The sequence below is a fragment of the Oncorhynchus mykiss genome, chromosome 17 (assembly GCF_013265735.2).
Source record: "Oncorhynchus mykiss isolate Arlee chromosome 17, USDA_OmykA_1.1, whole genome shotgun sequence".
NCBI lineage: Eukaryota > Metazoa > Chordata > Actinopteri > Salmoniformes > Salmonidae > Oncorhynchus > Oncorhynchus mykiss.
Window position 1 is genome coordinate 47,134,837 of NC_048581.1, and position 26,762 is coordinate 47,161,598.

Sequence of the window (26,762 nt, forward strand, 5' to 3'; positions counted from 1 at the left end):
TAAATGATGTCTGAATGTTGGCGTATGACCCTGAGTCAACTTATATGAAAAAAAACAAGAACTTTGTGCCATCTGGTTTGCTCAATATAAAGAATGTTTTATTATTCATATTTTTACGTTTGATACTTAAGTATATTTTAGCAACTACATGTATTTTTATACTAAAGTATATTTAAAACCAAAAACTTTTATACTTTTACTCAAGTAGTATTTTACTGGGTGACTTTCACTTTTACTTGAGTCATTTTCTAGTAATGTATATTTACTTTTACTTAAGTATGACAATTGGGTACTTTTTCCACCACTGCCAACATGTGCTTAAATTAATTTTGATAGTGACATGTGGATTGTTACAGCATGGGATGATACACTTTGTTGTCATCCTGAAGGATGTTGATAGCTGGAAGAAATGTCACGTTTCCAAAATGCACAGGAGCGCGTAATAAGTTTAATTTCCAGTTATGTTGCGCTTAGTGAATCTTCGACGTCACCATCTCTTTTTTTGTCACTCCCAACTACAAACTGCAAAGTTGCTCGACAAAGAACACACTCGTTTTGTAAAGCCCAAGCGTAGTTGCCTCTACAGAAGAATACTTTTTTTAACCGACGCAACAACGGGTAGAAAGATGAGACTCGCACCTTTCTTGTGTTTCTTCAGTTTTATTTGGTTGGCAGATTGTGCACCACCGACATGCTATTCCCGAGTGCTTGGCTTGAGCAAGGAAATAATGGACCTTTTGGAAAAACTACACAATTATCATCTCACGGTGAGCTATTTCAATTTCGTTTTTTGATAATAAAAAAAACAGTTATTTTCTTATGTATCTAAACGTTTTCTCATGTAAACGTTTTATTCCGTAGAAAACCTGCGTGGAGATTCTGCCCAAGATGTTTCTGGATGTGCACGTAAGTTTAACACCATGTAATTTATCTGAACAAAATGTTGATTCTCAGACCTCATACCAGTCAGTATTGAAGAAAAGGTCGACAGAGGGAACCAGAATCTGATTTGACGTCTCATTGGGTTATATCGCATTAACTGTAATGTGTTGGTGATGCAATATGCATGTTTGATGTAGATGAGAAGATGCATGCATTCCGTAATGTGATTGGATGCCGATATCAAAGTTGAAAAATATAACCTGCCAATCAATTTAAATTAATCTAAAACAGTTGTACACCAGTATCTGCAACTGTTTCTGTGTAACTTTTGAATCAATATATTATAATATTAATTGAGCTATAGGTTATACAATGTCTTTGTTATTTCCCTGTAGAATTCGTGCATCGTGACCAAGCTCCGTGACTTCCTCTATGTTGTGGAGAACCTTCCTACACAGTACTGCAGAGAGCGTCCCAGGATCGCGTTGTTGAAGCGCAAAGTCAACAACCTGTACACAATTATCAACCGAATCTGTTATCGGGTATGTGTGTGCTTAGCTATGCAGAAGAATGAACCATGCTGTCTCTCATAGCCAGAATAGTATTAAAATAAATAAAATATCTGTCATAGCCTATTCTGTATGTGGTACAGGAAATGACTAGTCTGTTTCCAGATCTGTTCTGCCATGCCAACCCTTATAATGACAATGACATGAGTTGAAGAGATTTCTGGAACCAAGCTAGGGAATTACAGCCCAGAGTTCAATTCAATATAAAAGATAATGATTACTTCTGCTCATTTAGTTTGTCTGCCGACGTTTCGCCAGTTTTGCTCATCCTTTCACCCACTTTCTGCAGTTGAAGATGTTGTGTATGCCGAGGTCTGACTGTTTGACCTCCCCACAGGACCTAGTGTATTTCACAGATGACTGTGAGGCCATTGAGACTGGACAGAGTACCCCTCGCTACGGAGAGGACAGGCTCCAGCTGCTGGTGGAAGAGAAGAGATGAGCCCATCCAGAGACAAACACACTCACGCTCACATGTGCAAACAGCGCACGTCTCACACACACACACACACACACACAGGAATGGATGTGTGAGGGTATGTAAACCCTGTTTCACTCAAAATCACATACACACACACATACATAACATCACACACAACACACAACTCTAGTGGAAAAACATGCCAACACGGTTTATTTTCTAACCAATGTAGTGGTGGCCTACAGAGTTGATGTTAATGGTGAAGTCTCATGTTAGTTGGCATGTGTCTGGTTACATTCCACCAAGTGGCGGAGAACTTTCCACAGGAAATTTGCTGAATACCAGCCATTCCAATGAAAACCTTAAAATAATAAACCAATAAGAAATGTTTGTGAGCCTCGCTTACCGCTGCTTACTTACCATACTGTTTGAAAGGGAATGCCTAATTTATCCAAATATGTTGTATGTTTCCATAACCCTTCGTATTACTAAGCTGTCTTGAGGCTTACACATACCTAGTTCCCAGCCTGTACACCCCTGAGAAAATAATGATTACCTCATGCTGATTGTTTGATTGTATGAATAGGCCTACTCTTTAACCTTTAGTTATGTATCTTGTTTTGATGTAGGCTAAACTTAATCATTATCGCATTTTCTATGTAATTGGTACAATATACGTTTGTGTAGTGTATTACTTATATGTATGTAATAAAACAACTATATCTCTTTTTGGTGCCTGTGAGTTTTCAAATGTGGTGTGTGAGCAGCAAGCACAAACGCAATTGATTTTCTTTTAGTATTGCAAGACAATCGAGTGAGTTTTGATATTGAATTCGCATTGTGAGTGAAAACAGGAAATGCCATGCAAAGATGTTGGCTGGGTGTGGCAGTGGGCGTAACATGCAGGACTGGTAATCTGTGATTGGCAGTGGCAGTTCCAATCCAGGTGTGTTTTTGTTTTTGCAACATGCAACAATTTCTAAGGTTTTACTGAGTTACAGTTAATATTAGGGAATCAGTCAGTTTAATGCATTCATTAGGCCCTAATCTATGGATTTCACATGACTGGGAATACAGATGTCCATCTGTTGGTCACAGAGACCTTTAAAAAAAAGGTCTCAGGATTTTGTCTCGGTATCTTTGTGCATTCAAATTGCCATCGATAAAATGTAATTGTGTTTGTTGTCGGTAGCTTATGCCTGCCCATACCATAACCCCACCGCCACGATGTGGTACTCTGTTCACAACGTTGACATCAGCAAACCACTCGCCCATACGACGCCATACACATGATCTGCGGTTGGACGAACTGCCAAATTTTCTAAAATGACGTTGGAGGCGGCTTATGGTAGAGAAATTAACATTCAATTCTCTGGCAACAGCTCTGGTGGACATTCCAACAGTCAGCATGCCAATTGTACACTCCCTCAAAACTTGATACATCTGTGGCATTGTGTTGTGTGACAAAACTGCACATTTTAGGGTGGCCTTTTATTGTCTCTAGCACAAGGTGCACCTGTGTAATGATCATGCTGTTTAATCAGCTTCTTGATATGCCACACCTTTCAGGTGGATGGATTATCTTGGCAAATAAGAAATGCCACTGACAGCGATGTGAGCAAAATAACTTTTTGTGCATATGTAAAATTTCTGAGATCTTTTATTTCAGCTCATGAAACATGGGACCAACACTTTACATGTTGTGTTTGTATTTTTGTTCAGAGTAGTTTACTTAACTGAAGTAGCTTTGAAAAAGTAGATCACTACATCCAAATTATTTCGTGAAAATTGTTCATAAAGTATGTACATCTGAAATGTCATAGACTATAACTTTCAAGACACATCACTTTCAGGTCAAATGTCAACAGAATATGTAAATTAGCCTATTAAACACAAAAACTGTTTCAAGTGAGAATTAGGCAGGTCTGATGCCGAAGAATAAAGGAAATTATGGCCCAGTACAGTAGTTAGCTACACGGCAAAGAAATGTAGTTAACTATTGAAAACACTATCTAGATTCGATTTTAGTTCAACTACCACCAAGCTACTGCAAAATGTAGTCAACTACGGAAAGCACTAGCTAGATTAAACTGTAGTTCAACTACCACCAAACTACTACAAAATGTAGTTAACAATTTTTTACAATTTTTTATTTAACCTTTATTTAACCAGGTAGGCTAGTTGAGAATAAGTTCTCATTTACAACTGCGACCTGGCAAAGATAAAGCAAAGCAGTGCAACACAAACAACAACACAGAGTTACACATGGAGTAAACGAGCGTACTGTCAATAACACAATAGAAAAAAAGAAAGTCTATATACAGTGTGTGCAAATGGCGTGAGGAGGTAAGGCAATAAATAGGCCAATAGTAGCAAGTAATTACAAGTTAGCAAATTAACACTGGAGTGATAGATGTGCAGATAATGATGTGCAAGTAGAAATACTGGTGTGCAAAAGAGCAGAAAAGTAAATAAAAACAATATGGGGATGAGGTAGGTAGATTGAATGGGCTATTTACAGATGGGCTATGTACAGCTGCAGCGATCGGTTAGCTGCTCAGATAGCTGATGTTTAAAGTTAGTGAGGGAAATTTAAGGCTTCAGCGATTTTTGCAATTCGTTCCAGTTATTGGCAGCAGACTAATGGAAGGAAAGGTGGCCAAAGGAGGAGTTGGCTTTGGGGATGACCAGGAAATTATTGCCCAGTAAAGTAGTTAGCTACACGCAAAGAAATGTAGTTAACTATTGAAAACACTATCTAGATTCGTGCTGTGGGTGGGTGCTGCTATGGTGACCAGTGAGCTGAGATAAGGCAAAGCTTTACCTAGCACAGACTTCTAGATGACCTGGAGCCAGTGGGTCTGGCAACGAATATGGAGCGAGGGCCAGCCGACTAGAGCATACAGGTTGCAGTGGTGGGTGGTATATGGGGCTTTGGTGACAAAACAGATGGCACTGTGATAGACTACATCCAGTTTGCTGAGTAGAGTGTTGGAGGCTATTTTGTAAATGACGTCACCAAAGTCGAGGTGCGGGCAGCGAACAGTTGAAAAACATGCATTTAGTTTTACTAGCGTTTAGGAGCAGTTGGAGGCCACGGAAGGAGTGATGTATAGCATTGAAGCTCGTTTGGAAGTTTGTTAACACAGTGTTGTGTCTTTACTGTCATTAACTGAAGACTTGTAGTTTTTATCAAAGATTCTCTGTAATTAAGTATTACACGATTAGACTGATTAATTATGTAACCGTAATTATTAGGAAGTCGGGGCACCAAGGAAAAATATTCAGATTACAAAGTTATCATTTCCTAAAATAACTTTTCAGATATTTTATCTGATCAATTAGTCTTTGAATTAATGAATTGTTTACTTTACCTCTCGTTCGTCTCATTCCAAACGTCGTAAATTGTTGGTTATCTGCACGAACCCAAACTTCACTATGAGTCATCCATACATCAATTGTCTTAAATCATTTATTTATTATTAACTAAGTAGTTCACAGAAATGCATAAACAAACAAGGTAAATGTGGTTACATGAAATGATAGGAGAATGTGCCCTAGTGGGCTAAACCGACATGGCGGCTTGTTAGACAAAAGGGGAAGTGGGGGTCGACTAAGAAGTCACTACAGAGTGATAATTATAGCAATTGAAATACTAATCCTTTGCACATGAACGCTCACTCATTTGGGAACAATTGCAATCAATATATAATATTTATGCTCAGTGTGTCGTCTTGATCGCTGGTGAAAAGTTCATTTCTTTTGTAGAATTGTCCGTCTCTCTCCATCTCTCTCTAGGTTGTGGTTAGAGGGGATTGTTCAGAGTGACATTCGTTATAGAATGGATGTTTCTGCGGTTGTCGTTCTTCGCGTTCAATGATACCGAATTCCTAGCTGCAGACTAGTAATTAATATCAAAGACTTGTTCTTATTCTGTCGGTATCGATAGTCTAAGAGTTTAACCACGTGGTATGGTTAAAAGATTCAGCAATGGTCTACAACCTTTGTCCTCCTAATCAAGAAAAACATGGTCTGCAACCTTTAGCCATCTCGTAATTGAGGTAAGCACGGTCTGCTGATCGAAAACCCGAGTGGGGGTTTTATTCAGAAGGGTCAAAGAGGGCTGTCCCAGGATGTCTGACCCTAACTGGGCTCCTCTGATCCTCTGATTTAGTTCAAATCAAAAGGGAATTGTATTTTTCATCATTAAACAGTCCAAAATCATATTACACAATTCTACAAACAGTATCATACTCACTCATTCATCTTATACAACAATTAGATGTAAACCTCATATCTGAGGCTATATAAACAGCGTTATGGTAATGTGGCCACACCGTCTCCAATGAGCTTCCCCAAGTTGTGACAAACGGACCGGTTCGTAGCTGGATTCTTTACCGATCTTTTATACTTTCTCCGGAACATGACATTTGTTTGTACCTCAAGTTCTGTGAGGTGGAAGGATTTCCTTTGTCCTCTATGGAAATTTACTCTCTCTCTACTATGTGACCATGTGGCAGGGTCTTCTCAGGAATTTACGACCTCTGACCACAGCAGCCTAGTTGAAGGAGGCAAGGGGGAGGCAGGGAGAGGGGGATGGGGTTGCTATACCCAAAGAGGCCAACGTCATGACAACAGTGTCCAAAGAAGGGCCAGATGTATACAGAATGGTGTCGTCTGAGTAGAGGCGGATCAGGGAATCACCCGCAGCAAGAGCGACATCGTTGATATATACAGAGAAAAGAGTCGGCCCGAGAATTGAACCCTGTGGTACCCCCATAGAGACTGCTAGAGGTCCAGACAACAGGCCCTCCGATTTGACACAGTGAACTCTGTCTGAGAAGTAGTTGGTGAACCAGGCGAGGCAGTCATTTGAGAAACCAAGGTTGTTGAGTCTGCCGATAAGAATATGTTGATTGACAGAGTCGAAAGACTTGGCCAAGTCGATGAAGACGGCTGCACAGTACAATCTTTTATCGATGACTATTGGAAACACTACCTAGATTAGACTTTAGTTCAACTACCACCAAGCTACTGAAAAATGTAGTTAACTACTGGAAACACTACCTAGATTTTAGTTCAACTACCACCAAGCTACTGCAAAATATAGTTAAATTACTATTTGTAGTTTACTGCTCCCCAACACTGGAAATCTAGATCTTATGCAAACCATCAGGGGCGTCACTTACCCCAATGTGAGGGGGCGAAAAGTACGTCATAATTTCTGGGGTTGGTCTGGAGGGTCTCTGCCCACGTCCTTAAATTGGAGAACTTCGCATTTTTCCAAAGCCTGCAAATGCTTTTACCCGAAATCTAGAGCATTAATCATTATGCTTAATTCTATGTAAAATAAAACAAAATTAGATAATTTTTTTCTGCATATCTAAACATACCTCTTGAGCTGTCTGTATCTTTCTGACTGGTGGTTATTGTTTTTAAAGAAACTAAGAAGCTTCTCCGCATCTCTGCTAAATTCTAGATAAATGATTGAAAGGAATATGAGTCTCATTCAGTACATTTAGTTATTGCTTGCTTTTCTAAACTCTACCAAACTTGCCAGCAGGCATGCCAGCTAAGGTAGTTAAACAAGCTAGCTACTCTAACGTGATTAATAGCCTGAAATGGCTTCTTGGTATCTAATGGCTGGTAGTATGTTTTGTATTTAATTTTTTTAAACAGGACAAATCTGAGGGGGCACGTGCCCCTGTGCCTAATATGGGCATGATATCTCTGCAAACCGTAACCTATTGCTCATTCTCTTTCTTGCTAGTCCCTTGAAATCTAGGTGATTTTGTAAACTGATATTGCTTGTCAGCTGTTGTAAAGCAAAATCCACTGTATCTTCTTTACCAGTTGCATATTACATTTGTTCCAAAGGGAAACTGGGCAAATGTATGATACTTTTTTGACATATTTGATACTTAAGAATACATAAATCTTGCGCATGAATAAGTATTGAGGAAGACTCAAGCAGCACTATTGAAAGTGAAGATGAGGAACTATAGATACAATTATAATTCACAAATAGATAAATTCATACTTCAAATACAGACACCCAGTATTACAACCCGTAATGGCTTTCTCCACCATTCAAAATATTTTGATTATGCTGCCCTACCCTCTGCTGGGAAGCTGAAGTATTACAGTATTTGACTATATAATGTTGTTACTAGAGTTGTCTAATTGCAGTGTCACCTGTACTACACGAGAAGTAAACTGGCCATCTGGCATTTCGGACAAATTCCAGATGAGCTGGTCCATTTTTAGTCCAGTGGGCCTGTCTAACTTGGGTTTTTTTTGCGCAAAATTACCATTATCTGGCTAATAAAACGTGCTTCAAGGAAAGAAATGGACCGTGTGTGGGGACTTCGAGGAAGAAAATTGGTAGGTTAAAGTTGGGTCTTGGGATAGAGCTATTGGACCCGGTTGTGGCAAGATAGGTGGCTTCTTCTTCTTCTATTTCTCAAAGGACCCTAGTTGGGGTGGGATAGGTAGAAAAAATATATTTGTAAAACTGACCTGTGTAGGTGTGCTTTATTCTGAATGTCATATGTTGTGTATGCTGTGTCTTTGCTGCACAGTTGTACTTCTTTGAGGATAACCATTTTGTGACCATGCAGAGAAGGTACAGTATGTGTGTTGAGTTTGGTTATCAGTGTTTTTATATTTGACAATTAAGTTCACAAATGTTTTTGTAAAGTTATGCCTCTACTGTAATGCTGTTTTGATTTCAGTTGTTTTCAGATGGTTTATGTTTGGAGAGGCTTTGGGGGTCCAAGGCAACCATCAAGTAACTTCACCAATGTTGTATTTCTAAAATACTTACTGTTTGTTTAAATGCAGTGGCTAACTTTTCTTTCATTTCTTTCTCCACTGACGTAGGCTATTGTTTGTCATCGTTTTTGGTTAGCTTTGTGTAAATCGGTCTGCAACAAGGATCTACAGTTGAAGTCGGAAGTTTACATACACTTAGGTTGGAGTCATTAAAACTCGTTTTTCAACCACTCCACAAATTTCGTGTTAACCTCTTTGGCATACTGGTTTTTGGTCTGAATTTCAGATGACTGACGTGCCCAAAGTAAACTGCCTGTTACTCAGGCCCAGAAGCTAGGATATGCATATACTTGGTAGCATTGGATAGAAAACCCTCTGAAATTTCTAACACTGTTAATATAATGTCCGTGAGTATAACAGAACTAATATGGCAGGCAAAAACCAGAGGAAAATCCATCCAGGAAGTGGGATTTTTTTGATGTGAGTGGTTTCTGAATGCCTATTGAGTGGTTTTTGAATGCCTATTGTCTATGTAATTGGTTAGGGCCCAGATTGCAGTTCCTATGGCTTCCACTAGATGTCAACAGTCTTTAGACATGGTTTCAGGCTTGTTTTCTGAAAAATTACGAAGAAAAATACCTTTTGGTCAGGGGTCTATGGAATCATGCAGTACTGGTTTTCGTGCCCTTCGTTCTTTTTCCTTTCTATTGAATAAGCTATTGTCCGGTTGAAATATTATTGATTATTTAGATTATTGACACCCTGAGATTAGTTATGAACATCATTTGACATGTTTCGACGAACTTTACTATTAGAATGTATTCGTCTGCATGTTTTGACCGCCTTTGAGCCAGTGGATTACTGAACAAAACGCTTCAGCAAAACAGAGTTTTTGGGATATAAAGAAGGACTTTATCGAACAAAAGGACCATTTGTTATGTAGCTGGGACTTTTGTGATTGCAACCAGATGAAGATCTTCAAAGGTAAGTGATTTATTTTATTGCTATTTCTGACTTTCGTGACTCCTCTGCTTGGTTGGAAAATGTTTGTATGCTTTTGTGTGCGGGGCGCTGTCCTCAGAAAATTGCAAGTTATGCTTTCACCGTAAAGCCTTTTTGAAATCTGACAAATCGGCTGGATTAACAAGAAGTTAATCTTTTAACTGATGTATAACACTTGTATTTTCATGAATGTTTATTATTACTATTTCTGTCATTTGAATTTGGCGCTCTGCAATTTCACCAGATGTTGTTGAGGTGGGTCGCTAGCCAAAGTGGTTTTAACAAACTATAGATTTGGCAAGTCGGTTAGTACATCTACTTTGTGCATGACACAAGTGATTTTTCCAACAATTGTTTACAGACAGATTATTTGACTTATAATTCACTGTATCACACTTCCAGTGGGCCAGAAGTTTACATACACCAAGTTTACTGTGCCTTTTAAAAGCTTAGAAAATTCCATAAAATTATGTCATGGCTTTAGAAGCTTCTGATAGACTAATTGACATCATTTGATTCCATTGGAGGTGTACCTGTGGATGTATTTCAAGGCCTACCTTCAAACTCAGTCGCTCTTTGCTTGACATCATGGGAATATCAAAAGAAATCAGCCAAGACATCAGAAAGAAAATTGTAGACTTCCACAAGTCTGGTTCAACATTGGGAGCAATTTCCAAATGTCTCCTAGAGATGAACGTAATCAATCCCAGAACCACAGCAAAAGACCTTGTGAAGATGCTGGAGGAAACAGGTACAAAAGTATCTATATCCACAGTCCTATATCGACATAACCTGAAAGGCCGCTCAGCAAGGAAGAAGCCACTGCTCCTAAACCGCCATAAATAAGCCAGACTACGGTTTGCAACTGCACATAGGGACAAAGATCATACATTTTGGTCTGATGAAACAAAAATAGAACTGTTCTGCCATAATGACCATCATTATGTTTGTAGGAAAAAGGGGGAGGCTTGCAAGCCGAAGAACACCATCCCAACAGTGAAGCACGGGGGTGGCATCATCATGTTGTGGGGGTACTTTGCTGCAGGAGGGGACTGGTGCACTTCACAAAATAGATGGCAGCAGGAGGAGGAAAATTATGTGGATATTTTGAAGCTACATCTCAAGACATCAGTCAGGGAGTTTGGTAGCAAATGGGTCTTCCAAATGGACAGTGACCCCAAGTATGCTTCCAAAGTTGTGGGAAAGGGGCTTAAGGGGCTAATTGAGTGTATGTAAACTTCTGACCCACTGGGAATGTGATGAAATAAATAAAAGCTGAAATAAATCATTCTCTCTACTATTATTCTGACATTTCACATTCTTAAAATAAAGTGGTGATCCTAACTGACCTAAGACAGGGAATTCTTACTGGGATTGAATGTCAGCAATTGTGAAAAACTGAGTTGTATTTGTAAATGTATTTGGCTAAGGTGTATGTAAACTTCCGACTTCAACTGTATATGATTGGTGAAAACCACAGTTGGATTGTGTCGAGGCACAGATCTGATGAAGTGTACCAAAATATTTATGCAGCATTGAAGGTCCCCAAGAACACAGTGGCCTCCATCATTCTTAAATGGCAGAAGTTTGGAACCACCAAGACTCTTCCTAGAGCTGGACGTGTAGCCAAACTGAGCAATCGGGGTAAAAGGGCCTTGGTCAGGGAGGTGACCAAGAACTCGATGGTCACTCTGACAGAGCTCCAGAGTTCTTCTGTGTAGATGCGAGAACCTTCCAGAATGCCAAGTGTCACATCTGGAGGAAACATGGCACCACCCCTAAGGGGGAAGCATGGTTATGGCAGCATCATGCTGTGGGGATATTTTTCAGCGGCAGGTACTGGGAGACTAGTCAGAATCGAGGGAAAGATGAACAGAGCAAAGTACAGAGAGATCCTTGATGAAAACCTGCTCCAGAGTGCTTAGGACCTGACTGGGGCGAAGGTTCACCTTCCGACAGGACAACGACCCTAAGCACTCAGCCAAGACAACACAGGAGTGGATTCGGGACAAGTCACTGAATGTCCTTGACTGGCCCAGCCAGAGCTCTGATCAAACATCTCTGGAGAGACCTGAAAATAGCTGTGCAGCGACGCTCCCCATCCAACCTGACAGAGCTTGAGAGGATCTGCAGAAAATAATGGGATAAACTCCCCAAATACAGATTTGCCAAGCTTATAGCGTTGTATCCAAGAAGCCTCAAGGCTGTAATCGCTGTCAAAGGTGCTTCAACAAAGTACTGAGTAAAGGGTCTGAATACTTATGTATATGCTATATTTCCATTTTATTTTTAATAAATGTGCAAAATTTCAACCCCCAAAATTTTGCTTTGTCATTATGGAGTACTGCTTTTAGATCGGTGAGGGAGAAAAAACTTTGAATTCATTTTAGAATAACGCTATAACACAACAAAATGTGGAAAAAGTCTTGGGGTCTGTATACTTTCCGAAAGCAGTGTGTTAGCACAGTTCGTACACCTCCCCTACGCAGAATATTGTAGTCCAATTAGGTCAACTGTCCAGATTGCTTTAAATGAAGGAACCCTATACCAGAGACAATGTGGTAGAAGTATCTAGTGTGATACAGTAGCATACACTATATATACAAAAGTATGTGGACACCACCTCAAATTAGTGGATTTGGCTATTTCAGCCACACCCATTGCTATATGTGTATAAAATTGTGCAAACAGCCATGCAATCTCCATAGACAAACATTGGCAGTAGAATGGCCTTACTGAAGAGCTCAGTGACTTTCAACGTGGCACCATCATAGGATGCCACCTTTTCAACAAGTCAGTTTGGTTTTTATGGCCGAGCAGCTGCACACAAGCCTAAAATCACCATGCCCAATGCCCAGCGTCTGCTGGAGTGGTGTAAAGCTTGCCACCATTGGAGCAGTGGAAACACGTTCTCCGGAGTGATGAATCACGCTTCTCCATCTGGCAGTGCAACAGATGAATCTGGGTTTGGCGGATGCCAGGAACACGCTACCTGCCCGAATGCATAGTGCCAACTGTAAAGTTTAGTGGAGGAGGAATAATGGGATGGGGCTGTTTTTCATAGTTCAGGCTAGGCACCTTAGTGTATGGAAATCTCAATGCTACAGCATACAATGACATTTTAGACGATTCTGTGCTTCCAACTTTGAGGCAACAGTCTGTGGCAACTTTCTCGTTTCAGCATGACAATGCCCCCTTGCACAAAGCAAGGTACATACAGAAATGATTTGTTGAGGTCAGTGTGGAAGAACTTGACCGGCCTGCACAGAGCCCTGACCTCTACCCCATCGAACACCTTTGAGATGAATTGGAACGCCGACTGCGAATGTAAAAAAAACATACAGGCCAGAAATGTTAGGTTTCTAATATTTTCTCCTTTATTTTCCACACGATAGAACACACAAACATTGAGCGTCTGTTCCATTGTAATAGAATGAAATGAAGTTTCATTAGCAAAACATGCAACCTTATTAAAAATATAATTTATCTTTAACCATCCACATGTGGCTTGTTTGGAGGTCCAATGTCCTCACATTAATATAGCATAATTGCAATGCTGATTGATAATCATTACAGGGTAACATACTTGCCTTATCCAACTTCTATTTTGTGTCATTTAGCCAAAGCGCAAACCAATACTCACACCTATTAGGGGGGCAGATAAATCTGCAATTCTATGTTCTGTGACATTGCACAAAAAAATGCAAAGCGCCTCATTGTACAACTCAGTAATTTAGCCAAAGGGTGGCAGAAATCATTCTCTGGTTTGCTGATTTAAATTGGTCTGTAAAAGAAAGATCAGAAACGTGTTTGTTTACATTTAAGGCTTGCCGAAGTAGTGTCTTTTAATGCTTTCATTTATGAGGGTTTCAGGCAGTTTTCCATCACATTTACAATGTTATTGTGTCTTAAAAACAAATATTGCCTCATTAGTTCACATAAGAAAATATTTCCCTTAAAATGTTCTAAATGACTGGCCAGAAATCGTAATTATACCCCTCTGACAAATTTGGCCACAAACAGAGATTTGTGTTTCGTTGTACTCCACCCTCTTCGAGTTGAGCAGTACTCCAAATTACATTCAATGTCCAATAAAGGCTTTTGTTCCTCTTATCATTAGTATAATGTAACTTGCACACTTTTCTTATGTTAACTTGCTTAATTGTATTCAATGTGATTATCATGATGTGACGTTATAATGCAACAGTTTGTCTCTGATGTCAATCATTAGACAGTTCACTTTTTTTAAAGTTCAAAGTACACATGGGCACAACGGGAAGCAGCGAATGAAGTGTGTTGGAAATAACAGGGTTGACACCTGCAGATATGGCATAAACAGCCTGAGAGAACATATTTCTAAAAAATGTTCAAATTCCAGACAAAGACCATTCTCTGAGGACAGTATTCAATCAATCCAGCCATGGTGGATTTCCGGTCAGTACTTTCAGAAGTGCATTTGATCTACACAGAAGAATATCCAGGATGGCGAGAGCTGACTCTTGAGAAATAGTGCGTTGGGTTATGTGTACAGTATCAGAGTTAGTCAGGGTTGGTCAGGGTTGGTCGGGGTTGGTCGGGGTTGGTCGGGGTTGGTCGGCGTTGGTCGGGGTTGGTCAGGGTTGGTCAGGGTTGGTCAGAGTTAGTCAGGGTTGGTCAGGTTTGGTCAGGGTTGGTCAGGGTTGGTCAGAGTTAGTCAGGGTTGGTCAGGGTTGCTCTGGCTGATGAAGAACTTGGATATCCTTTGAAGACTCTTGAAAGTAGACTTGAACAGAAAACTGTTGACTGGGTGAGATAAACTTAAAACCAGCAGGACTCAGGGCCTGAGCTGTTCAGCCATGTTCTAAAACATACAGTACCTTGCGAAAGTATTCGGCCCCCTTGAACTTTGCGACCTTTTGCCACATTTCAGGCTTCAAACATAAAGATATAAAACTGTATTTTTTTGTGAAGAATCAACAACAAGTGGGACACAATCATGAAGTGGAACGACATTTATTGGATATTTCAAACTTTTTTAACAAATCAAAAACTGAAAAATTGGGCGTGCAAAATTATTCAGCCCCTTTACTTTCAGTGCAGCAAACTCTCTCCAGAAGTTCAGTGAGGATCTCTGAATGATCCAATTGTTGACCTAAATGACTAATGATGATAAATACAATCCACCTGTGTGTAATCAAGTCTCCGTGTAAATGCACCTGCACTGTGATAGTCTCAGAGGTCCATTAAAAGCGCAGAGAGCATCATGAAGAACAAGGAACACACCAGGCAGGTCCGAGATACTGTTGTGAAGAAGTTAAAAGCCGGATTTGGATACAAAAAGATTTCCCAAGCTTTAAACATCCCAAGGAGCACTGTGCAAGCGATAATATTGAAATGGAAGGAGTATCAGACCACTGCAAATCTACCAAGACCTGGCCGTCCCTCTAAACGTTCAGCTCATACAAGGAGAAGACTGATCAGAGATGCAGCCAAGAGGCCCATGATCACTCTGGATGAACTGCAGAGATCTACAGCTGAGGTGGGAGACTCTGTCCATAGGACAACAATCAGTCGTATATTGCACAAATCTGGCCTTTATGGAAGAGTGGCAAGAAGAAAGCCATTTCTTAAAGATATCCATAAAAAGTGTCGTTTAAAGTTTGCCACAAGCCACCTGGGAGACACACCAAACATGTGGAAGAAGGTGCTCTGGTCAGATGAAACCAAAATTGAACTTTTTGGCAACAATGCAAAACGTTATGTTTGGCCTAAAAGCAACACAGCTCATCACCCTGAACACACCATACCCACTGTCAAACATGGTGGTGGCAGCATCATGGTTTGGGCCTGCTTTTCTTCAGCAGGGACAGGAAAGATGGTTCAAATTGATGGGAAGATGGATGGAGCCAAATACAGGACCATTCTGGAAGAAAACCTGATGGAGTCTGCAAAAGACCTGAGACTGGGACGGAGATTTGTCTTCCAACAAGACAATGATCCAAAACATAAAGCAAAATCTACAATGGAATGGTTCAAAAATAAACATATCCAGGTGTTAGAATGGCCAAGTCAAAGTCCAGACCTGAATCCAATCGAGAATCTGTGGAAAGAACTGAAAACTGCTGTTCACAAATGCTCTCCATCCAACCTCACTGAGCTCGAGCTGTTTTGCAAGGAGGAATGGGAAAAAATGTCAGTCTCTCGATGTGCAAAACTGATAGAGACATACCCCAAGCGACTTACAGCTGTAATCGCAGCAAAAGGTGGCGCTACAAAGTATTAACTTAAGGGGGCTGAATAATTTTGCACGCCCAATTTTTCAGTTTTTGATTTGTTAAAAAAGTTTGAAATATCCAATAAATGTCGTTCTACTTCATGATTGTGTCCCACTTGTTGTTGATTCTTCACAAAAAAATACAGTTTTATATCTTTATGTTTGAAGCCTGAAATGTGGCAAAAGGTCGCAAAGTTCAAGGGAGCCGAATACTTTCGCAAGGCACTGTATTTGTCACATTTTCAGAGAATTTAGAGAACATTAGGTTTAGAATATTACAGTTTCAATGAGACATGTTGTACTGCCTTATAAATGCATTATAGCTATTTATACATTCATATAGTTTAAGGAGCCCTGAACTATTATGAATATTTACAGCATGTTTTACAGTGCATATTACCACCAGTGTATAATGCTTATGGCACTCAGGGAACATTCTGTTCGTACTTCTCATACAGATGCTTTAGAATTACTTGAAGGACATTTCCGTGTTTTGTAGAGCATAATAATTTGGTTTATTTGACTTTCATAATTTGGTTTAGTACAAGATCATAGAACAACTGTTCTCATTTCCCTGTCAGCATTTTCCCTTTCCCATTCATACCCAGTCATGACACAGAAGACACTCCTGACCCCTGGTGGATGCCTGAAGTTATCACACAAGGAAACAGAAAAGTGTGCTCCACTCCTAATCCAGGGTTTCTCAAACGTGGTCCTGGGGGCTAACCCTGGGTGCACGATTTGGGTTTTTGCCCTAGCACTACATAACTCATCATCAAGCTTTGATTATTTGAATCAGCTGTGTAGTGTTAGGGCAAAAACCCAAAACATGCACCCAGGGTTGGTTCCAGGACCGGGTTTGGGAAACCCTGCCTAATCAAGTAATCTAATGCTAGTTATGCTGCTTCAGAAAACACCATCAATCGCGAGTTAGCCTCTTCTGACCTAAGAGTTATTTTTTTCCATTTCGTCTGGAGATACTTTTGTCTGATTCAGACAGAATGTTTGGAAATGGATAACTAGAGGTGATCTTGACGTGAAGGTCCATTCCAATACATTTTGGTAGCTAGGGGGAAATCTTGCTATGTGGTCTAACTGTATAACACAGTTGTTAAATAATGCCCACTTCTTTAGAATTTGTAATATTTTTTAAATGGAGTAAATTTCATTTTCACATTCCATTACATGATGGCAATAGTATTTTGACTGACGTTCAGGAAGTGTCTTAAAGGTGTCTTCAATCTCAACTAAATCCTGCATTCTGCGCAACGGACATCATATTTCCATCTGTGTTGTGTTTTGTGTTCCATGGAGGGACATTTCACGTCCTTGCGTATTGTAATGAATACTCAGGGAGAAAAAGGTGTAAATTCACGCGCAGAGCACGGCAGATGTTTATTAAGCCTTCACAGAAGGCGGGAATCGTGGTCGCAGGCAATGGTCAAACACAGGTAGGCAGTCAAAAACAAACAATACCTCACAACCATACAAACAGAAAGAACTCAACAAAATAGGGAGCTGATGAGACCAGGTGAGAAACGAACACAGGTGAAATCAATGAACAAAAATTAAAGACAGGGCTACGTTCCAGAACACAAAGAAACAGGGCTACGTTCAAGAACACAACTAAAAGGCACACAAGGTTGACTAAGAAAAGAAAAGCAGAAACTTACACATATATCATTACTGCTACTGCTGTAACTGTTGACATTCTCCCTGCTTGCTACCAAATTTGTTATCAGTTGATTTATTGTTCTCAATAATGAAAATTAAATGCAATGGATTGTAGTAGTAGAAAATACCAGTAGCCTATTAACATAGTAATTATAGGCTACAAGTAGGCCTACATTTTACTACAGTTACAAGGCAATTTCAAATATTTTCAAATAAACTCAACAGGAGGTGTAAACACAATTTATAAAAGTTTAGACTACTTGAAAATCCTATGCATAAAAAATGGCATAATATTATAATTTGATGCTGCTATATTGTTTATTACGATTACCGTTAGTATTAACCCTACTACTAGCTACTTTTACACCTAAATGTACCTTCTTTCATCAATCCCTCCACTAGCCTAAACCTGCACATTGTAATAATGGTACTGGCACTGCACTGCCCTGTATATAAGACCTGTAGATACAGTATACAGTGCCTTCAGAAAGTATTCACACCCCATTTTGTTGATACAGCCTCAATTTTAAATGTATTACATTGAGATTTGCTGTCACTGGCCTACACACAATACCCCATAATGTCAAAGTGTAATTATGGCTTTTGAAATTTTAACAAATTAAATTCAAATGAAAATCTGAAATGTCTTGAGTCAATAAGTATTTGACTCCTTTGTTATGGCAAACCTAAATAAGTTCAGGGGAAAAAATGTTTAACATGTTACATAATAAGTTGCATGATAGAGTTTAACATGATTTTTGAACGACTACATCATCTCTGTACGCCACACATACAATTATCTCTAAGGTCCCTCAGTCGAGCAATGAATTTCAAACACAGATTCAACCTCAAAGACCAGGGAGTAAGGTTTTCCAATGCCTCACAAAGAAGGGCACCTATTGGTAGATTTAGTTTAAAAAATATATTTTTACAAAAAAGCCGACAATGAGTATCCCTTTGAGCATGGTAAAGTAATTTATTCGAATTTGGATGGTGTATCAATACAACCAGTCACTACAAAGATATGGGCATCCTTCCTAACTCAGTTGCCACAGGGGAAGGAAACCGCTCAAGAATTTAATCATGAGACCAATGGTGACTTTAAAACAGTTACAGAGTTTAATGGCTGTGATGAAACTGAGAATGGGTCAACAACATTGTAGTTACTCCTCAATACTAACCTAATAAACAGAGTGAAAAGAAGGAAGCCTATACAGAATGTAAATATTCCAAAACATACATTGTGTTTGCAACAAGACACTAAACGTTTTGTCCTGAATACAAAGTTTTGTGTTTGGGGCATATCCAATAAAACACGTGGAGTACTACTCCACATATTTTCAAGCATAGTGGTGGCTACATCATGTTATGGGTATGCTTGTAATTGTTAAGGACTGGGAGGTTTTTCAGGATAAAAAAGAAACAGACTGGAGCTAAGCACAGACAAAATCCTAGAGGAAAACCTGGTTCAGTCTGTTTTCCATCAGGCACTGGGAGATGAATTCACCTTTCAGCATGATAATAACCTAAAACACAAGGCCAAACCTACGCTGGAGTTGCTTGCCAAGAAGATAGTGAATGTTCCTGAGTGACCAAGTTACAGTTTAGACTTAAATCTACTTGAAAATGTATGTCAAGACCTGAAAATGCTTGCCTAGCAATGATCAGCAACCAATTTAAAAGAGCTTGAAGAATTATGAAAATAATACTGAGCAAATGTTGCACAATCCAGGTGTGGAAAGCTCTTAGAGACTTACCCAGAAAGAGTCACAGCTGTAATCGCTGCCAAAGTTGAGTCTACAAAGTATTAACTTAGGGTTGGGAATACTTATGTTAATTGGATATTTCTGTACTTCATTTTCAATCAATTTACTAAGATTTCTGAAAACATGTTTTCACTTTGTCATTATGGGGTCTTGTATGTAGATGAGCGATAGAGAAGAAAATATTTAATACATGTTAAATTCTTAGATTCAGGCTCTAAAACACAACAAAATGCGAAAAAAAACAGAGTATAAATACTTTCTGAAGGCACTGTAACTGCATTATCGTGTTCATTTTTTTAAATTCTCTAATTTCACGTGTTTTTCGTATCTATATTACTACCTTTAATGTGCATTGTTGGGAAAGAGCTCAGACGTTAAGCATTTCACTGTACTGGTTTACACCTGCTGTATCTTGCATGTGACCTTGAAACGTGTATAGGTTATTAACCTCTACAATATGTGGACTCAGATTATGCGTAACTACATAAAATACTGATTCAATCAAACTGTACAAATTCTGGTTCAGTGACTTATATTGTATTGTAGGCTACAAGCATAAGAAAAATACAGTCATGGCATTTTAATGCAATTTGTAAAATGTTGTGTGACTCAGTTATAATCTAATTCAAACGAGCGTCAGTTTGTTCCATTAACGGCAATTTCCTATAGCCTATATACTGTATATCTAATAACTAACTATACATTACAAAAATAACGACAGTAAGACTGATGAAAATATGAATAGGCCTTGTTATAATAACTGTATTATTCGAGCCTACAATAAGGGCCATTTTAATGTGTGGTGGACACATAGGCCTTTATGTGAGAGCGTAATTTATGTGAGCAATTTTGCTTGCGTTATAGGTTTGAATTAGGTCAATTCTAGTTTTGGTGGCTATTCGTGATGATTTATTGATACAATGCGCATATCGCAATAATCCATTTGGATGGATGTCATAGCCCATGGTCATGCAACAGTATTTTTGTATTGTGCTAGCTAGACAACTTGAATGCTCAACTTTGAGCCAAATAAGTAAACTGTTTGTAAATTCAACAATCATTTTCTCAATATATTTTTTTACAGACACAGACATTTTTACATTAAAGCTACATTTCAGTCATCTAGCAGACGCTCTTTGTCCAGAGAGACTCACAGGAGCAATTAGGGCTAAGTGCTTTGCTCAAGGGCACATCGACAGATGTTTCATCTATCGGCTCGGGGATTTGAACAAGCTACCTTTCGGTTACTGGTACAACGCTCTCAACCGCTATAGAGATAGGCTAACTGCCGCCTGACAAACGTTACACATTGCCTGTATGAGGATAATAGGACTGCTTGCGCTGCCACTCAAGTAAAGTATAGTCAGCCGCTTGAATGAGCCTGAGGGTATAATATCCTAGCTCATATTTTGATAAAGGATTGGAAATATCTCATTATAGGCCTAATGCTTATAATCAAATGGTTAAACTTGTTTTTAATGAGGGTGTTAATTTACCTATTGCCTATATGTATTTGCCTATATGCGTTATTGAAATGACCTGGACAGCAATGTCCATAGCCCATCAAACAGCGTCAATTCTGAAACACATTAGACAGCAAAAAACGTGGCATCGTGAGAGAAAATGTTTAAATATAATATTCTGATGACACACCACGGTGTAGTGATCCGCTTAATATTTGAAAATGAAGTAAGCATAATCAACAATAGCCAACTCCATTAAGAAAATAGTCTAAATATGATCCGTTTTAAATAAATTCAGGTCAACAGAGGAAGCTGCCTGTTTCTGCCTCGATACTATTGTATAACTGTGTTGTATAACTTCATATGCAATGTAGGACTACTTATTTATGTATGAGTTTATTTTATCACAATCGCAGACAGGCACTAAAATAATTGCCATCCTTGTCCCTTGACAGTAGGGTCTGATGCCTATGAGGGGCAAGAAACGAAATGGTGTTTCTCTCCTCGCTGTAGGCCTACCCGTTGTGATCCTTTGGAAGACATAAACAAGTGAGTTTGGTTTGCTTTTTGGCTTCAGGCAAGATAGAGGGGGAAACGAAAGAAAGACAATCTTCTTGAAAGAACCGACAGCTCCCCTTTGGCTCTTTTGTGTGAAGTTTTTTTCTCCCATTCAGACAGAGCGTTCATCCGTGTGATTTCTCAACTTATTGTCATTACTTATTTATTAATTGATGCCTACTGGGTGAAATTGAGCGTCGAGGGACTCGCCACAACGCACGTTAAAAGCCTGCACATCGCAGAAAAACTATCTTTTGACTGCCTATGGTAGGGCAGTGCTGTGCAGGCATATAACCTATTATCTTCCAGCGAACCTCGGTGCAATTCAACTTCACCATAACATAAAAGCTGTAGCCTATAAATCTATTGTTGTTTATCCGGCGAAATCATATTTTTTTCGCCCAGCCTTGTTTACATTGGGCGCGTTTAAGCAATTCACTTTTGTCAAGTTGGTGACCTTTTCAAAGTGTGTTGCATTAAGGGAATACAAATTATCCGACTTGCACCTAGTCGACTGCATGAACTTTACAAAAATCACGGGATCAAATGTCATGAAGTTTTGACTGTAGTTGACTGCAAGTGTCTGCAGTTGCTATTTGCCAACTTCATCCTGCAGCCATTGCCTGGATTGTGGGAAACTATAACCAATTATTATGATGTTTTTGTTTGACCAATGCAAATGTGACCAAAAAGATGACTGAACTAGGAATCAACTTTGCCTTGATTCGTGTACTCAGTGGGTATACAAATTAATGTGATATTTGAGGCTCTCTCTCACTAATTAATTGTGCAATCTACACACATGATTTCAGTTTGTGAGGATGTGATATGGTGGTTGTAGACATGTTTATTTCAACATTATAAAGACACACTTGCATAAACAATAGCAACACTGCCATGTTGATCTAAGCCTTGCTGTTGGAAAACCACATTGGTGTCCGACTTTAGGCTGTTGCAGATGCACCACCGCGACTTCACTCATTCGTCTTCAGTCGGTTTGCTTTAGCCTAACCACTCAAACGCGCCCAATACATTCGCGTGAATGGTGGAAAGGAAAGGAAATGCGAGGGAAGAAAACTGTTGCACGTTGCCAGTCCCTCATTGACATTTTAGGAATGATAAAAGTTCTGCCTTGCCTGAAGCTATAGCCTCACTGGAGCCAGCGTTCGTCTGCGGAAGATTGCCTCTGCTCATTATAGCAATTATTTTACTCTAATTTAACCCCTGCCTGGATGGCATGACCGGTTAAAAGCAGCCTTAATTTGGGAGCGGGTAGTAATTTGCCCATATTATTTTCCTATTTTGCTACAAGTCTTCATCATTACAACAATTGACATGGACTTTGTTAGGTTTCAAAAATATTTTCTCTCTGTGCCCAACTGAAGAATGTCAAGTAACCTGCATTCATGTGTCGAGTGACACACGTCTGCTAACACCGTAGAAGTGGCTTCTCCACAATGTAGGTGTCACCTGTCCAATTATAGTCGGTAATGACATTCCACCAAATCGTTTAGGCCGACAGGCAATTGAGCCCTATAGACTCAATCTCTAATTTGCCGGAGTGTTTTGAAGTCTGCACAACTGATGGTTGTAGATGTTGGTCCTCACTGAGCTCTCCTGGCGCCAACAAAATCTGGGTGAGTTATTTGAAAGCAATGGGCAACAGCTGTAGAAATATATTCCGCGTTTTGCTCAGCGAAATGACATTTGACAGGTCTAATTCATAGCTGTTACACTTACACTGACTGCAATGTTCAAGAAACGGCTGCTCTTTCACAATTAGGCCTACAAAAATGTGGGTGAAATAGATTTTAAACTGGCTACCCCTATGGTTACACAGACAACAAAAAACGTGGGTGAAAGATATTTTAAACTGGCTTCCCTTATGGTCACACAGACAAAGCATGCATGCAATTTGCGTATTCTGTCGACGCCTCTGTGTGCGTTTATTTCCAAGGTTTCTGCCTTTTAAAAGTACAAAAGGCTTATTTTTTTATTAGGCTACTTTTCCACAGTGATAGTCCAACCGGAAATATCAGGCTAAAGTCCTGCTTAAATTGTTTTTATGTATATTAAACAATAGCTTCGAATGAAGTCGCACAATTTTTGAAGAAACATATAGGGCTACGTTTTGTTGATTGAATTATTGTATAGAAAAATGAAATACATTTTAGAGTAGATTGGTCTGAAATATAGACTACTATTCCTACATTTTCCCAGCATTTGAGTCATTTTCCCATTAGAAATATTATTCAAGTAGCCAACCATTATTCAAGTAGTCTACACTCATTGAACATTGAACTCGATATTTTCTGACGCTGACATCACACATTATGGAAACTGAAGTTGGCCTAAAATCAACAAAGTGTAACAAAACATAATGTCAACAGCAAATTCAAATTTTAAAAGCAGTGAAGTCATCCCTGCATTTAGCTAATATGTAATTAATAGGCACTACTTAATAACTGCTGGCACGTTTGAATTTAAATGACGTCTATATACAGGCTAATCTAGACTGGCTAAATAGAGACGCCACCAATGGAAATGTGGTTCAAAGTCATGGAAAAGTCATGAAATTCCATCTGTCAAAATGTGTATGAACACTTAACGGTGAACAATCAGAGGTCTCTGTAGCATAATGTCATTTGGGGATTACTGTGACAATAGTCTAATGGACCGATTTGAAAAAAGACAGCTCCTGCACCTCTCATCCCAAGCCAAGCACTGAATCTAGTCATGTGTACTGCCAATCAACATGAGCAACTGCTTAATGAAAAAGAATAAACCATTTATTGTTAATTTATGTCACAAATATATTCAATATAAATGAGGGTATTTTTCAAATATACAGTAGTTTACAGTACACAAATCCCTTCCGAAGGGAATCATTCAAACAACAGACAGTGTTGTTATAATATTTAAAAAATGCTGTGGTTCTCCGAATTTAACAAAGAGCATTAATTGACATTGGATTAAGTAACCCACTATTTTACGCATTGACATGAATGCAAGTGAAAAATATACCATCTTAGTTATCCTTAGTCTGCAGTGACAGCAGTTCACAGAAGTGATGAGAGCCCAACCTACCTTTTGGGTCTTATGTGTGTTGGTGCAAAACCCAATGAGTAAAACTTTTGCATGGTTTAAGTTTGTAGTGGACTCGGGTAGAGCTTAGCTAAGCTTTAGTGACCCAATAATCAACCATGGCATCAAACTAATGGCGAAGTAGATGACTATACTTGACATACCGAGGAAGACTGCACTTTTACAAGGCAGTCCTTACTTATGACTATCCAGTCGTGATATTCAACACCAGGTAGTCTTTTGGCGATGTGGGTTTATGTTGAAGCACTTCATAGTCAACATGGCATAGAATATGTCCTTCCTTCACGTCAGGCGAGGTGATACATGCTGTATCCGACATGAGCAGCGTACAGTCCCATGGGAGACATCGGCAGGGAGTGCCTCTGGAAGTGGTGCGACCCTCCATACGACGAGGGGACATGCGCACCGAGCGGAAAGGAAATTCCGAACGCCGGAGGCAGCATTGGCTTGGCTGCCATTTTTAGTTTTTCCAGTTCTGCCTCCTGGAGCCTCTTGGCTTTGGCTCGTCTGTTCTGAAACCATATTTTCACCTGGGTCTCAGTCAGGTTGAGCGAGCTGGAGAACTCTGCGCGCTCGGCGATGGAGAGGTACTGCTTCTGGCGAAACTTCCTCTCCAGAGCCAGGAGCTGGGACGTGGTGAAAGGGGTCCGGGGCTTTCTATTGGTCTTGTGCTTTCTCAGTGGACAGGCGGGGGGACTTAGTCTTCCTGCAATAACCACGATAGAAAACATCGTCAAAAATCATACTTTCAGATCGACAGACATGGATGAGTTAAAGTTGTTTTGATGGGTAGAATTCATAATAATCCCATAAACTTTAAAATAGTTTATATCCAAAACACTTCATGGAACTGCAGTAAAATTTCAATTTAGGCTAGGCCTATGAATTCGTAAAAACAGAGACATTAGAAAATACTACGTGATAAAATACCCAACTAGGTGCTTAAACTGCAAATATATATGGCAAACTAAAATTCCCACAATCAGTAAGTTGCTTTAAATCATACAAAACTTCTCACCCAATTTACTCACGCATTATGGAAGGATCAATAGAAATTAAAAATAAAAAATAAACTTACGTGGAGTAGGTGAAAAGCGAGGGCTCTGTATCCAAGAATTTCGGTCTTGACTTTCTGGACTCTCGGGTTTAACCATTGCGTCCTCTTGCATGTTCATAATGTCGCCTACCGAGAACGGCGACCCGATGGCCAAGGAGGGGACCGAGTTATCCAGGCTCGAAAGCGAGCCCATCCGTGAGCCTAGCGCCTGGGACGTCCCCGCAATGGATGACCTTTCTGGAGATGTCAAGTCTCTGTTCGGTTTCCTATCAGCCATCAGAGCCTCGACGCTGAAGGGAAGAATCGCAACTTTGGGCTTGATCGCTGTCTCCTCGGCCATCACGATCAGATTGGTCTGCATCTCGCCTTTTCCAACGAGAACCGAACGCGAATGAATGTCTTCAGTTTTCAAGCCAATGGATAAAGCTGACATGGTAATAGTTGGGGCCATACAGGTTTGGCCTTCACTTGGAGGTAAACACTCGAAGTATCGAAAAGTAGAGTGACAGAAATTTCTCATGTGCTCCTATGCTGATGGCATCCTCATGTTTATCTGAACACACTGGTGAGCAGTGCTATAAGGCAGGCGTGGGGACACCACCATCCAATCAGAAGTGAGGTGGGTGGGACATAGAGATTCCAGTTGAGCAGGAATCTCAGCCACAACTGATGTGATGAGAAGCTTGGCTATTTGACTGGCAGGGCGAAGTAAACAATGTTAGGCTACATTTTACAACTTGAAATTAACAAACATTGTGCAAAAATTGGGCATGGTAGACATTCAATTAGCAACAGGAATTAAAACATGTTGTTACTTTCAATATAATCATTTATGTAGAAAATATTAATATTATTATTAACAATCTTATTTGGTGTTATTGTTATTATTACTGTGGTGGTGGTGGCATTCTTGCAGTAGTATATCAGTAACTGTGTAATTGCTGCTTGGGCTGTCACAAAAATTAGTTTATCAGAGGACGTGATAAGTGTCATGTTAAATTGAAATTATTATCAAAGTATTATATAGGCTACTATAGGTATTTATACTATTATACTACTTTATCATATGTCTTACGACTTTATTTTGCTATTACGTTCAACAGTTAAGGTAGAAACTCTCGAATGTTGCCTAACGTTTACTGCCTTCGTTTATGTGATCGGCCTCTTGCAGAGCTATTTTTATTGATGGCTGCAGGGCTCTAATCATATTGAAACACACAGGCCTTCGCAATCATTTA

General features: G+C 39.6%; 2 protein-coding genes across 2 annotated transcripts; one reads left to right on the top strand and one right to left on the bottom strand.

Moving 5' to 3' along the window:
- The first annotated feature begins 327 nt into the window (after window positions 1-327).
- LOC110493981 lies at window positions 328-2,034 on the top strand. The gene is made up of 4 exons (XM_021568624.2): window positions 328-767; window positions 862-906; window positions 1,278-1,424; window positions 1,789-2,034. Exons 1-4 carry the CDS (start codon window positions 462-464, stop codon window positions 1,891-1,893), a joined length of 603 nt encoding a protein of 200 aa, XP_021424299.1. The 5' UTR covers window positions 328-461; the 3' UTR covers window positions 1,894-2,034.
- A 22,099-nt stretch (window positions 2,035-24,133) lies between these two features.
- LOC110493982 (homeobox protein XHOX-7.1) lies at window positions 24,134-26,070 on the bottom strand. The gene is made up of 2 exons (XM_021568626.2): window positions 25,546-26,070; window positions 24,134-25,173 (listed from the first exon to the last, which is right to left on the bottom strand). The coding sequence occupies exons 1-2, from the start codon at window positions 26,042-26,044 to the stop codon at window positions 24,755-24,757; spliced, it is 918 nt and encodes a 305-aa protein (XP_021424301.1). The 5' UTR covers window positions 26,045-26,070; the 3' UTR covers window positions 24,134-24,754.
- Window positions 26,071-26,762: the final 692 nt, after the last annotated feature.